This window comes from Crassostrea angulata, chromosome 3 (assembly GCF_025612915.1).
Source record: "Crassostrea angulata isolate pt1a10 chromosome 3, ASM2561291v2, whole genome shotgun sequence".
In the NCBI taxonomy this organism is placed as follows: Eukaryota; Metazoa; Mollusca; class Bivalvia; order Ostreida; family Ostreidae; genus Magallana; species Magallana angulata.
The window spans coordinates 29,844,867-29,859,501 of NC_069113.1; the positions used below are offsets into that span (position 1 = coordinate 29,844,867).

Below are 14,635 nucleotides of genomic sequence, written 5' to 3' on the forward strand. Positions count from 1 at the left end.
TTTTAAATCTGTGACCTCCGGACCAATACTGGGACCTAGGGAGTGGTAAAAAGTTTAACCAAAAAGAATTAGGGAAATGTTTTTATTCATTCTTCTTCAGATCTACAATGCTACAATCTGTGAGATTATTATGCAAGCATCTAGTGTATATTCTAAATTGTATAACCCCCCCCCCCCTTCTGGGGCTCCAAGAGTGGTTCAAAGTTTAATATAGATATACATGCATATAGGTAAGTGTTTTAACATCTTCTTCTCATGAAACTAAAATACAGCAATTTTAAGATTACTTTGCAAGCACCATCAGATAGAGTTGATTCTAAAGTGTTGAAATTTCTTTGTATGACGGCTGTAGATAAGTAATCGTTGAAACATGCACTGTTACATAGGAATTCTTTATTTCAACATATAGCACTTGTATCATCGACGTTCGATTTATGGAAATCGAATCAACTTGAGTGGTTGTGTAGTTAAAATATGATATTTTAATGTAAAAAAAAATCAACCAAGTTTTTAAAACATACACGCACTCATGATCATTCATTCCAACAACATCATGACAGGCTAATTACACCATCACCAATAAAGCAAAGGCTTTATACATGTATCCAGTTTTCATACCTTTCGTAAATCAGAAAGGTGTCCCTGCCTTCCTGTTTTTATGCCGGTTTTGTATGGGTGAATAAATTAAATTTAAATTCCATATGTTTTAGCTTAACTGAGTCGAATACTTAAAATTTGTCTGTCCGTCGCCGTCGTTGTCGTTGGCGTTGTTGTCGTAAACATTTAGCATTCTCAAATTCTTCTTTAGAACCAGACGGTTTATTTCAATCAAACTTAGCACAATCCATACTTGGGGAAAGGGTTTTCAAATTTGTTCATATGAAGTGTGAAGTCCCTTTAAAGGTGAGATAATATAGAATTATTGAAAAATTGTCGGTATTTTTCCAAATTTCAGCCATTTTTTCCAGAACGTTTGTGACTTGCGAAGTAGCATTCTCAAGTATTTAAGACTTACGTTTGCTCAAATCATGATCACAGGGGGTAGGGTGGGGACACATGGAAAGATATAGAGAAAAATCTTATAAAATCTTGTTTTCGAAGGCCAGAAAATCTATATTTGTGTGGAAACATCTTAGGTTTCTTTAGAACAATTTGGCCAAGCTGCTGTATACATGTAGAAGCATTCTGACGTATGTAGGGTAGATTCAACTTTGTTCACATCATTATCTCTGTGATTGGCCTGAGCTTACCGCTTCAATGGGGATTGAATTTTTACATAGATAGGCGTTTAATAGGAGTTATTTGACAAAAAAATCTTCTCGAAAACAATTTGGCCAGAAAGTTTGTTCTTATCTATGGTGGCATATCTTTGCCCCTTGTGTGCAAGTTATTTTTCTATCAAATATGTCGACATGCAAGATAAATATGTTGACATGCAACATAACTATGTTGACATGCAAGAAATTGCAATCAAATATGAATTATACAAAATCTAAAACAAATCTCAAATATCGCCCACCTGTGACATCTAAGATGCTAGATACTACCTTTTTATGTCGACATGCAACTTATTTATGTTAACATGCAAGATAAATATGCTGACATGCAACTTATCTATGTCGACATGCAACTTCTTTATGTCAACATGCAACTTACTTATGTCGACATGCAACTTCTTTATGTCAACATGCAACTTACTTATGTCGACATGCGAGATGAATAAGTCGACATACAACTTAGTTATGTTTACATGGAGATAAATATGTTGACATGCAACTTATAAGTTGCATGTCAACATAACTGAGTTGCATGTTGTCATAAATATGTTGCATGTCAACATATTTATCTTGCATGATAACATAACTAAGTTGCATGTCGACATAAAGAAGTTGCATGTTAGCATAAATAAGTTGCATGTTGACATCAATAGGTAGCGTATCTAGCATCTTGGATGTCACATGTTGGCGATATTTGAGATTTTTTATAACTCTTATTTGATTGCAGTTTTCTTGCATGTCAACACAGTTATGTTGCATGTTGACATAACTATCTTGCATGTCAACATATTTATCTTGCATGTCGACATAATTAATAGAAAAATAACTTGCACAAAAGGGGCAGAAATATGCCACCATACTTATCAAAATAAGAGAATGTTCTACACTATGACCTCACTGTGGTAATAACCTATTCCACACTTACTTTCAATATGACTTTAACTCTCGTTAACCTTATTTTTAAAGCTTAATATAGAACTTTAATTTTGGGTCGAGAAATGTGTAATACCGCACATAGTCCTTTGAACATCAAAAAGAGCTCATAATAGACTTATAATTAAGAAAATGTGAAAATCTTTATATCAAGATACTCTACTAAGTTGTCTAGATATTTTGTATTTGATACGGTTTAAGCTTTTCTGATCTGTAATAACTATTGGTGTTAAGGTGAGTTACATGACCCATGGGGTTCTTGTTTTAAGAAATAAAGGGCCAGTGTCTGATTTTCAGACGGTGGTGGTTTTCTACATGTTAGAGCTTATAATGAAGAAATTAAGAAAGAGCTGGCAAGGATTTTTTAATGTTAATTTTAAGGGGTACTGGTATTGAGAGTTTCACTGTACTGGGTTGGGAAATTGTATCTGAGCATATTTTTTTTTTATTTTATGCGATTAATATCTCCAACATATAGCTACATAACGATAATTGGCTTTTGAAATATTTTAAATAGTTTCATTAAAGATACTGTTTTTTAATATACTAATTTTATTAGGTTATTTTTTATAATTGGATTTATATTTTCTGTGGTTTGTTGATTAAATGGTCGTCAAATTTTTTTCACATATTTTCTGTTGAAGGTATCATAGCGTGAGTGTGAAATTGATATACGCATTTTGGGGTCATTTTATTTCCCATAATGCTTGCAGTTGAAAGAGAGTATGTTATTTGTTATAACTAAACTACTTACCTCTATGATATGATCTCTTTGCTGAAACGGCTGTTGACGTTTCGTGGCTTATCTATTTAATATTCAAAGGCATTTGGACCGAGATCGGTGTTTTCGTTTTTACATAAATTAGTAATATTCTTTGTTACCGGCTTTGCATCATTGGTTACCTCTCATCTCGAATATATATTTTAACTTCTGACATGATGACCAAACTTAATTGCAATTTTTTTTCCAGATAACATGGATGAGTCCGAAACACATACTTATATCTATTGGTGAAAAACGTATCATAGACGATACTCGAATGTCCATCATACGGCCTAGAATTCCTGACTGGAACCTTCAGATCCGAGAATTAGAATTCTACGACAGGGGAATGTACATCTGTTCCTTAAATACGAAACCAATGAGTAAAAAGAATGTTTATTTGGAAGTTTATGGTTAGTATATGAATTAACTCCCATTAAAGGACGACAGACCCGAATCACTGATTTTCATGAAAATCTTAAATGAGTTACTGTTATAAAAGTTATATCAAAATCAATTTAAAAAAATAACATAAAGGTATGAATTCGATTTTTGGTAGGGACCATTTTAAAATGTCTTTATAACTTCTCTATTTCCATTGAACATAATGAGGAAAAGCGTTCTTGTAGGAGATAAAAATCATTTAAAAACGATTCTGCAATAGATTTTCTACCCAAATTGAAATATGATACTCATAAGATGATTTTGAGTTAACATCATTAAAATAAAGACATTATAAAGAAGACTATGCCGCTGACGTCGTTTTTACGCGGTCGTGTGACAAAGTATGGTTTGGCGTTATTATTCAATTTTTATAAGAAGTACTATGGAAACTCTAAGAAAAGGGTTATGTACATCATTTCGGGGTTGGTATAGGAAACAAAAAAAAAAAAACTAGCAGAATGTACTAGAGATATTTTGCTATAAGAGAAATATGTGCTATAAAAAATTTCTGGTCTCACAGGAAATGATTAAAAAAAACAAAATTTTAAACATTTTTTTTTTTAAATCAAAACTTGCATCACATTATTGTATTTAATTTGTAGATTTAAAATATGTAGGTTGCACGAAGAAAAAAAACCGTCAACCTCCGGTTATAAGAGAAAAAAAATATATAATTTACTTGTTGATTTTTCCATAAATATTACCTTTGTAAAGTAGTTTAAATGATTTTTTAATGTGTTTAACGGACTGTAAACATCTTCCAATTCGTCAAATATCACTTCCGGTTGCGTGATATTCTGTTCTCAGTAGAAGAATTTTTAGGAGCAAGGTCTCAGAAACTGTATATAATAAGACACCAAGCTTATTTAAGTTAATCACTTTGAGTTGTATGAATGCCCGTTTTGGTTAAAAGGGCATTGTCACGATTTTGGTCAAAAATTATTTTTCCGACTTCAATGTTTACATTGCTTGAGTAAGGCTTTTAAAAGGCAACCAAAAGGTTAGTGTCATTTGTTAAGATAATAGCGAGTTAAAAAGCTTACAATTCTAAGCAATGTAAACAAAGCTTTAATTTGTTAACATATTGGATGTTGAAGTGAAATTCCAGACCTAACATAAACGTGTTCAACCTTAGAAACTGTTTCTTGATGCTTAAAATTAATCCATCTTAAAAAAGATGGACAAATCAGCTTGAAAAAAGATTGTTAACTGACATGTTGAATCTATGTAAACAGCTTTATTTACATGACAATGAGTTGTGAGTTCTGTATCTTGCTTTTAAACTCCGCAACTGACCCTTAATTAAAAATGCATTCATAAAGCATTGTAAACAATAAAAACTTGACTAAAATCCTGACCATGTCTCTTTAAAGAGATCCAACAAGAAGTGATAAGAAACTGAATTTTTTACTTTCTTTTGTTTTTAATTTAAAACTTTTACCACATTATTGCTTTTTTTATGGGGTTTTGACATATGTGGGTCATAACGGAAGAAAAAAACGTCAAATTCCGAGAAAAAAAAGGGTAATGGTTGTTGTACTTTCCCATAAATATTGCTTATAGAGAAAGTATTTGACATTATATTTATCCGGTAAATTTCACGAAGATCTCATGTTTGCCTTTTTGCGATTTCTATTAAATACGCAAAAATATAGACTGTTTCATTTTCTATACGATATACTTGTAACAATAATCTCTATCCATGTTGTGTACATTTTGAATAAATCTCTAAATATCATAAAATATTGACCTTACAGAACAGCATGTCTCCCTGAAAGCTCTTGTTACAGGCTATGGTACTCATGTATCCGTAAAACCTGTGAAACTTTTGTTGCACTTGCCCAGCTAATCTGAGTGTTGATAATTTTTTAAACAAAATTGATAAAAACCATGCATCGTCAATGACTGTCACCTAAACAATCACAAAGAACCTGTTTATGTACGTAGAAAAAGCTTTCAAATCAGTTAGTTTGGCTAAAAAGTATATTTAATTGCAGTAAAACCCACTATTTCCCACGAAACAAACAACGTTAAGAGGAATTTGAAAGAGGGAGAAACAGCTAATCTTACCTGCAATGCCACTGGCTACCCCGAGCCTACAATAACTTGGTATAGAGAAAAAGAAGGTAAGAGATATGGAAAGGAAAATCAAAATTATTTATGCATTTAACATTGATTAAAGGTGCTATTTTCAAACAAATGTAATTTTAGAATACCTGAGCCAAATGCTCAAGTGAGTTTTTTTGATCACCTATTGTCCGTTGTCTGCCGTCCGCAAGTTTGAAAACTAATTTACATTTTCGACTTTTCTCCCATGCTAATATCAAACAATCTTGGATTAAAGCATCCTTAAAAGAAGGGGAGTTAAGCTTAATTAAATTAAAGACAGGGGATATATGTTTTTGAAATTTGACCAAAAAAGCTGAAGAATAAATAAAAAGAAAATCTATAAAAAATCTTCCATAAACCATGTGGATAAAAACAGCCAAAACATTTGTAAAGCATCCTCAGGTAGTGAAGACTCAAGATTGTATAAATCATGCCCCCAGAAAAAATATGGGACAACAATGGGGATTGAATTTTTGTTCATGCAGGAAAAAAGAGGTTAAAAATCTCTGCCCAAACTTGCACAAAAAGAAGGATGCTAACAATTTGCGTAAAGTTGTTACACAAGTGTTTCTTAATACGACTTGAGAAAGTCGATATTACGTGTAATACATCGTACAATATGCATATAAATGTATAATGTATAAGCTCATCTAAATTCGTCAAAAAGCCTCATTACTTAATTCCAAAGTACAGCTGCAGATATATAAATTATGATGTTTTGATTCAAAACTCCTTTATTTTCTTCTTGTGTCCAGTTACATACTGTTACATGTATTGTTTAAAAGGCCGACCGTGTACGATCCGATGAAGACCATTTTTTGTATTTTACATCTTGGAATGCAATTTTTTTTTTTTATCAACATGTGCACCATAGAAGTATAATCTTAATTTTGATGTCTTTCTCGATGGTTCGCCTTATTAAATTAAATCAACAATCATCTAAAGTGTGTGTACATCAATAACTTTTGCCTACAAAATTCTTGATTGAAAGTTTTTTTGATTAAATATTTGCGTACTAAATCTGAGTGTTGGAACACGTAGTGTATATTCATGTTTGTTCAAATCATTAATGTTATCTCCAGTGGTAGGGTGGGGCCACAATGGGTGTCAAATTTCTATGTAAGAATTTGTTAGGAAAAATCTATAAAAACCTTCTTCTCTCAAAAATCATTTACCAGAAAAAGTTACAACTAGCCCCCTCCCCGGATGTCAACGGTTACTCGAGTACTCGACTATCGCTCGGTCACACCGCTCATTGACTAAAATTTTAAAATATTATTTATCATTTTTCCTTACGCTCCAGATTTTGGGCTACGAATGTTAATATTAGTGACATTTATCTTTCTCGACATTTTACTCCGTAGGTTACATTTTTTCCATCGGTGTCCCTGTCGAATTTTTGAAGCGGCTCATAATTGATTTCTTTGATTTACATAGACAGACGTGCTTGAGACCAATTTGTGCTTTTTCTAGCCAATTATTTATTGAATTAAAATGTTTGTATAATAAAAAATATAAGCAAATCAATAATTATCTCAAGGGATTTGCTTTTATAATCATTAATCTTTGATTATTGATTCAGCATGGAAAATTACTTACCGTGCAACAGATCACATTTGATTTGCCTGAGATGATATAAAGCTCATTTATGTGTAAGCGTCACAGAAAATAAGGGAAAGACAGGATATCTACCCGATATTTAGATAAAAAATACTTTTCAATTTATTTTAAATAGAATACATTTAGTATATCTTATCAGAAGTTTATAAATGCTGTTTAATTTAAGATAAGATGAATGTTGCAGTAGCATTTTTTGATTTGAAAAGGGCCACAGTTTCAATTAATTCATCCAGTACTAATGACCACTGCTTGACGAAAGCTTTCAATTAACGACTGACCAACCGAGTAAAATAGACACCCCACTTTGAAACCTATGTGGAATCATCCCCAACTAGTTTGGAATCAAGTTTGTTTAAATGATGATCCCTGAGAGAAGGGTCACAATAGGGGTCGGGGCAATTTTTTTAGCAGGAATATACAGGGTGAAATACCGGTAATTTTGGCTGATAAGTTGAAACCTATGTGGAAGCGCTCTCAGGTACCGTATTAACATGTTTGTTCAAATCATTATCCCTTTGGGTAAGGTAGGGGTCACAGTGGTAAATTTTTTACTTAGGAATATATTGAAGAAAACCACAAATAAACTTCACTTTTTATAATGGACTTAATGTAAAAAAAGATGTGCTAAACATATTTTTTTTAAAATCTGTAAGATTGTACAGATATTTAGTATTTGATTTATTAAAGCTGGATCAGAGTAATGTCAGTTTGGTATTGTTGTAGGTGAGCGATGTGGCCCGTTGGCCTTTGGTTATGCTCTAATCACCTATACTATGGTAATTAATCAATGCGCATTTGACAAAAAATCGTTTTCTCTTAGCAATAGGACGGCAAGGACCATACTTATTGGTACACAACATCACCCGTTATTGCAGTGGAACTTACACGTGTCATGCATTCAATGGAGTAGGCCCAGCTGTTTCCAGAGTGTTTTCAATCAACGTACATTGTATGTATTAATGAACTATTTTATAATATCACCTTATTTTGTTTGTTCGATAAATTGTTTACAATGTTTACAAAAAACGGACATTATATTTAAGTACTAAATGCTACCGGTATATATACCCTTCTTAGTTAATCTTTTAAAAAATGAAAACGTTGTGTTCATATTTTTATATATCATTTAATATGTTATATTATTTATTTAATACAATATTATTTCAAGGCTATTGATATTTACCTCTTTTAGACAAAAGCCTCTGTATGAATATATGGAAAAATATTGATTTCTTCTTTACTAAACAATAGTTCATGACCAATACTATCATACTTACAGATTTATCAAGGATATGGTTGGCTTTTTATTGACCACTCAGCCTCTTTAACTATTATTAACTTTCATATGACATGTCGGACTTTTCTGTTCGTGAAATAGTGACGACATTTTAAACAATTTTACGCCAACTGTGAACGATTATCGTGGTTGGTTGATAAATTTATTTTTCATGCAAATAAGAAGAATCATTCTGACGTCATTCTGATTATCATTTCGTTTCCACGAGTGCTCGCAACATGGATTTGATATACTTTTTAAACCCGCTCTATTAATGATTTGGTATAATTGAAAAGAAACCTTGTAAAGAAAGCTTGACACATATGTAGTTTTTAGAGCTAGGGGAAATTTTGAATTGTGATATATTGCGATATTTTGAAATGTATTGGGTTATATATTGCAACATTTTATCTTAATCAAAATTTGTTTTTTTTTACATGTTGACAGACTGTCATTGAAATATTTATAAACATTATTCATTCGAACTATAGGTCTGTATAAAATAAAAGAATACACATTTATGTTGTAATTTATAAACTGTTTGAATTTTTAAAAAAAAAATTGAAAAATAAGATGAATTATCATCTAGCAAAACTAAACACATGTAGTCAGTTTATTAGGTATATTAGGTAAAATGCATTTAAGGCAGTCCACTGATCTTGTGGTTAAAAAAAATAAATAATGTGCAACAATTAATTTAATAATTGTTACAGTTTCTATGTTAAATGAATGGTTTGACAATGTGTTTACCTGCAGGGACACATAATTGCAACTGCAATAAGGCCTAATTGAAATTTTTTATTGAGATAATCAGCATGCAAAATTGTTTTGGCTTTAGGGAAGCTCTTTGAACAGTCACAATATTAAAACCCCCGACTTTCCTAATAATTAAAAATGCATCAGCCAATTTTAATTCAAATCATACATGTAATTAAGGAATCTCGAGCCCGTAACGATATACCGAGCCCGATCAATGAAACCGATATACCGGTATTAAAAAAATGTATCACGATACGATATTTTGTCCGAAAATACCAGAATACCGATATTATTAATTGTGGAGCCCTAATATTTATAGCCTAAGTATTTTAAGCTAAGCATCAAATTCAAGATAGCCATCTTAGTTACCACTTTGTTATAGATATGAAACCTATTTATTTAGTGATATCTTATTCATCCTTTAAGTTATTATAATGAATTTTAATATTTAGAAATAGGCGTTTACTGACCAACCCAGTCAGAAAAAAATTAATTCGAATTTATATTCATTACTTTTAAATGTGTTTGATTTAAACTGTATAATTTGCAGAAGTTTATAATTTGTAGCTTAATGAAAAAACACGAACACTTTTTTCTTTTAAAATTCTAAAACGGCGAATACACCTTTTAAGTTGGAGGTAGTTCGTTCTGATTACCGATTACTTGGGAGGCTAGGGTATGCCCCGAGAAGAATACTCTCCGCCTAAATAAGGCATTAATTAATGTATATTTCGGGATATAGTTTGTGTGGCAATTTACACCGATTATCAATACAGATTTTTCTTCTGTTGGAAAAATGCCGTATTTGTATATAGTTTCAGGTCAATATTTGGATATTATTATTTAAGAAAGAAATACTATAAATGAATATTTAAAGGTAAAAAGGTAGGGGTTTAAAGTCTTCTTCGCAAAGTAAATTGCCTCGCACGACTTCTACATATAACCTATCTATTTATATTTAACCCCTAAACCCAACAACACCTATCAATTAAATTTAAAGATATAGTTTCATCTTCTTATAGATCTCATTTAAATATAAAATGATTGTGTTGACAATGTGCTTGGATATATAAATTCTTTATAGACAGAATAAGTGGTAATTATCTGATTAGCTTCTAAAAGGACCAATACGGCTTTGTTATTAATGTCTCAATTTTTTATTTGTTTAAAAACATCAAACAAATCATTAAAAAAAACAAACGAAACAGTGAAGAACAACTTACGACATTAAATATAACAACTAAACTTATCACGTCTTTTTAGTGAAAGAAAATCATAAAATGTAATTTTTTTAAAGAACAAGTCATAAAAAGAAAAATAGTTTATCTATAAAAAGTTAACAGTAAATGAAATAAATGCCAACTTAAATTGAGGTGGTTTATTTACAAAAAGGATCAAACTAGGTTTAGGGCGAACAATAACTGGGCGAACGACGCTTGGAGCAATCGGACCTAATGGGACACAGACCACAATTATTTTTCCTTTTTATTCCCTAAAACTCCCATCGACTCAAATCAATTCAAATACAGCATACCTATATATAAAATAATACTAGTCCAACAACATATCCAAACTACAGGAAAATTAATCAGATATTGCCCCTATAATAACCCCTTTCATGAAAAATCATCTTTGTGTAAACATTAGCCTCTTTACACCCCCTTCTATTGTGCCTTAAAAGGTATTTTTCTGATTTGTTTCCTGTCTGTAATTTTTTTTTCAAACCTTTGATCCATGTCCTAAAAGGAACTAAATTTGCCCATTTAGCATCCCTGGGAATAGTTTAAATAATACATACATTTTGAGAATGAAACTACTTGCTTGGTCGATGAGCATGGGGTAAAAATAGTGGTTTGTGACTCTATCAATGAGCATGTGGTAAAAATAGTGGTATTTGACCCTAAGGGGAACGGACCCAGGCGAACGAACTTTGATACCGCTCAAAATATATATCACGACACAGTAACTACCACACTATTTATTTTTTAAATTATGACTTATATAAACAGACGAGCAGTTTTCCTAATGTGCATGTTGCAGGGTTGTACAGTAACTGACCTTTAACTCGACGAAAGATCAAACAACATATAGATCACCCCCCCCCCTTGCCCTAATCTTGATTTTTTTTCAACTCTTGTGCTTCAACTCTTTGTTCTGTTACTCTAAAATGATTTAACGTATGATAAAGTGGAAGTAATGACAAGTATGTACTCGAATATCAACTCTTGTGTTGGAAAACGGTAATTTAAAACGTCCATACTGAGCTGGGCTCATTTGCATAACAGCGATTACAGCGCGGGCATCACTAAAGTTTTATATACAAGCATATACGTCAGATTTAATCATAGAGATAATTTTAGAACCATATTTTAACAAGACCTTGGACTTTTGGTTGGTTGTAACTATCTATTTTTTGCGTCAAAACAAGTAAAAATAGACGCGGTTTTAAGCGAAATATGCATCGATTGCGTAGTCTTAACTCAAAAGCCAGACAAATCTTGTTGATTACAAAGAGCCATGGCTGGGTGGCCAGCAATAAAATAGACAGGCCTACGTCACATTGCTGTTTGATACATCTACCCAAAGTCCAAGCTCTTGTTAAAATGGTTCTATTAGTCATTAAAAATGATCTTGGTTATGGAGAAACATGCTTGATATGTTTTATACAATTTAATGATTGCAAAAATATTGTATCCTTAGTATATGAAATGTGTCAAAAGATTTTTCTTGAATCTATATATTCTTGTGTGGATTATGGACCGATTTTAATTAACAAAAATAAAACTATGATTTTCTCTTAATTAAAATACGTTGGAAACAAATTTTATTATAAATTACCTCTAATTTACGAAGTCAAACTGTCATGATTCATATCATTACATTTTGAATCTAGAAAGTTTTCTTTGAAATAGAAACTTTGGAATTCTTTTGTGATTAATTATACAGTGTGATATCAACTTTCACTTTTTTGAATTATATTTACATTGTAGTTCAACCTGAAGTGCAAGTGCTCAATAGGGAACAAAAGCAAGACTTAAGAAAAGAAACCATTATTCAGTGCGAAATTTCAGCATCACCACAGGCTATTGTGAACTGGAGAAAAGGAGATCATATATTCACAGCGAACAGCTACCAAAGAATTACTCCAGAGATTTACGAAAAGAACATTTACGTAACTGTCCTTCGTCTTAGAATTCAAAACCTTACTTGGAGTGATTTTGGAGAGTACATATGCGAAGCAAGTAATCGTTTAGGCAAAGACCAGGAAATGATGCAACTCATTCGTAAGTTAACAGTTAATATTTAGAGATTAATTACTTTATGCTTCACATAAATACAATTATACTATTTTCGATGTTTCTTTCAGATGACCTATAATTTTATTAATTTTTAAACCGCACTATATATCTCTCTTCAATTCATTTATCACATTTTCGTTTTATTATTCTCTAATCTTCATGTTTTTCAACCATTTATGCAATAAACATTTTATTATACGAAACAACATATAATACATGAAATAAAAAATACCTCGAGTTTTAACACTCTTCGACTTTTCTAAAACTATAATGTCGTGAATGCTTAATTTTCTACTGTATTTTCTCTCAAATCATTAATAGATAAATTGTTTGTCTGATATAAAGATAATTAAAGTATTAAATATTTTAGATTTATAATATTTGTCTTCGTCGCATGCCCATATCAAAGTATTTATATAGCGAAAGCATACTATGCCGAAATAGAGCACGGCAATTGTTTTCAACGAAAATCTTTCAAGCGCCGACAGCGGGATTCGAACTCACGACGCTAAAACCTTTCAAGCTTGAAGCCCAGCGCATTACCGCTACGCTAAATTAGCCGTTATAAAAACTAACAGTATTTATATATATAAAACGTAGATATACACGACTGACATCAAGCAATTAAAATTAATCATTTTTCCAAAAACACTTCATTATTGACGGTAATTTTAAAGTTCAAGTTTCTTATAAACTTTTGAACAAATTGATAGAACATTTTTCAAAGAAATTCTACATGAGAATCACAAAAACGCTTTTTTAAATGACGCTGGATAAAGAATGTACAAGAAAAAAATTCAATGAGATTTCGTCTGCTAGACATTCTCGGTAAGGCCAAACGTCTCTCATTTCTTGAAAAGAACATAAACATTTGTTGAATTTTTATTGTACAACAACTTGTTGATTAACTAAATAATCAAATCAATTGATTTATTTGAAAAAAAAAACCAAAAGCTTGCTTTTCCAGTGATAATTTATAGGGACTTGTCAACACTCGAACGTCACGGCTACTTAAATATAGCAAAGCACGTCAGTATATTCAACAGTCGGCATAATAATAACAATAGTGTTGTGTTGTGCATGTACTATGCCTAAATAGTAGGCAGGGTTTGATACATAGTGCACTCGCCTCCGGCTCGTGCACTGAGTATCAAACCCTGACTACTATTTAGGCATAGTACATTCACAACACAACACTATTATATAAATGTATTTGTTCTGTTAAATGACTCGTTGGAGAATATTTTCTAGTTAAAAAACACAACCAAGCAATGCATTTACATTGTATATCAAGTTCATAAATGTTATTTAAAAATATTTATGCGAGTTATGCTCAGTGAAATATTAAAAGATTTACGAGTCACCTTTTCATGTTTTAAGAAAAACTATTTACTGAGTATGCTAATACGAATAGAAGTACCTGTTTATACAAAGCATTTCTGTTGTGTCTGCCTCGTCCTCTATGCTACACTTTGACTCTCGCTCAAAGGTGGACAGAACCTATTCTACTAGGTGCATACGATTCTGACACAATCTCTGATGAAAAGAATCTGGTTTGAAGTAAAACTACAGTCAAAACATCGCCACATTTTGATTCTGGCATCGGATACCTCAATTACCCAAATAATCTGTTTAAGGATTAAATCAGAGATATACTTTTTGCCAGTATCTGTATATATATGATATGGTGCATCAATAACATTTATTTTAGAATTTTCACATTTGTGACAAGTTTGCTATTATTGGCATCACCAGTGCTCATTTGTTTCCCCCCTTCTCCAAATAGCGAAGCATTTCTGCATGGATGACTCAATCTTCAAGCAGTGCAAACATCTCTAATGACTCTAAAGCCTCTGTCAACAATGAAAATGTCATCTTCACCCAGCCAACCCTGATGTCCTCTGCATTCGTTTTAATAATATGTTTAAGAATTCAGACATCGAACGAACACAAAATCGAGTAATTTTTATTTTCATCAATCTATCTGTGTGTTTAATTTTATTTAGATTTAAGGAAATAAATACACATACTTAAGCATTTCTGAAAAAAAAAATGGTTGATTTAGCCTTATCGCGTCCAATTTTAGCTCATATAAAAGCGTCCTTGATGTTTTTCGGAATATTTTCGGGGCAGAAATGTACATACAAATGTGTAT

At 31.7% G+C, this 14,635-nt stretch overlaps 1 protein-coding gene across 2 annotated transcripts in view; it reads left to right on the forward strand.

Annotated features, from left to right (window-relative positions):
* LOC128176787 (limbic system-associated membrane protein-like) overlaps window positions 1–14,635 on the forward strand; it is a 48,932-nt gene that overhangs the window by 27,882 nt on the left and 6,415 nt on the right. For both annotated transcript variants that reach the window (XM_052843324.1, XM_052843323.1), the window contains 4 exons: window positions 3,182–3,386; window positions 5,415–5,543; window positions 7,967–8,095; window positions 12,172–12,465. In XM_052843324.1, coding sequence (XP_052699284.1) covers window positions 3,182–3,386; window positions 5,415–5,543; window positions 7,967–8,095; window positions 12,172–12,465 — 757 coding nt within the window. The remainder of the gene's footprint in view (window positions 1–3,181; window positions 3,387–5,414; window positions 5,544–7,966; window positions 8,096–12,171; window positions 12,466–14,635) is intronic.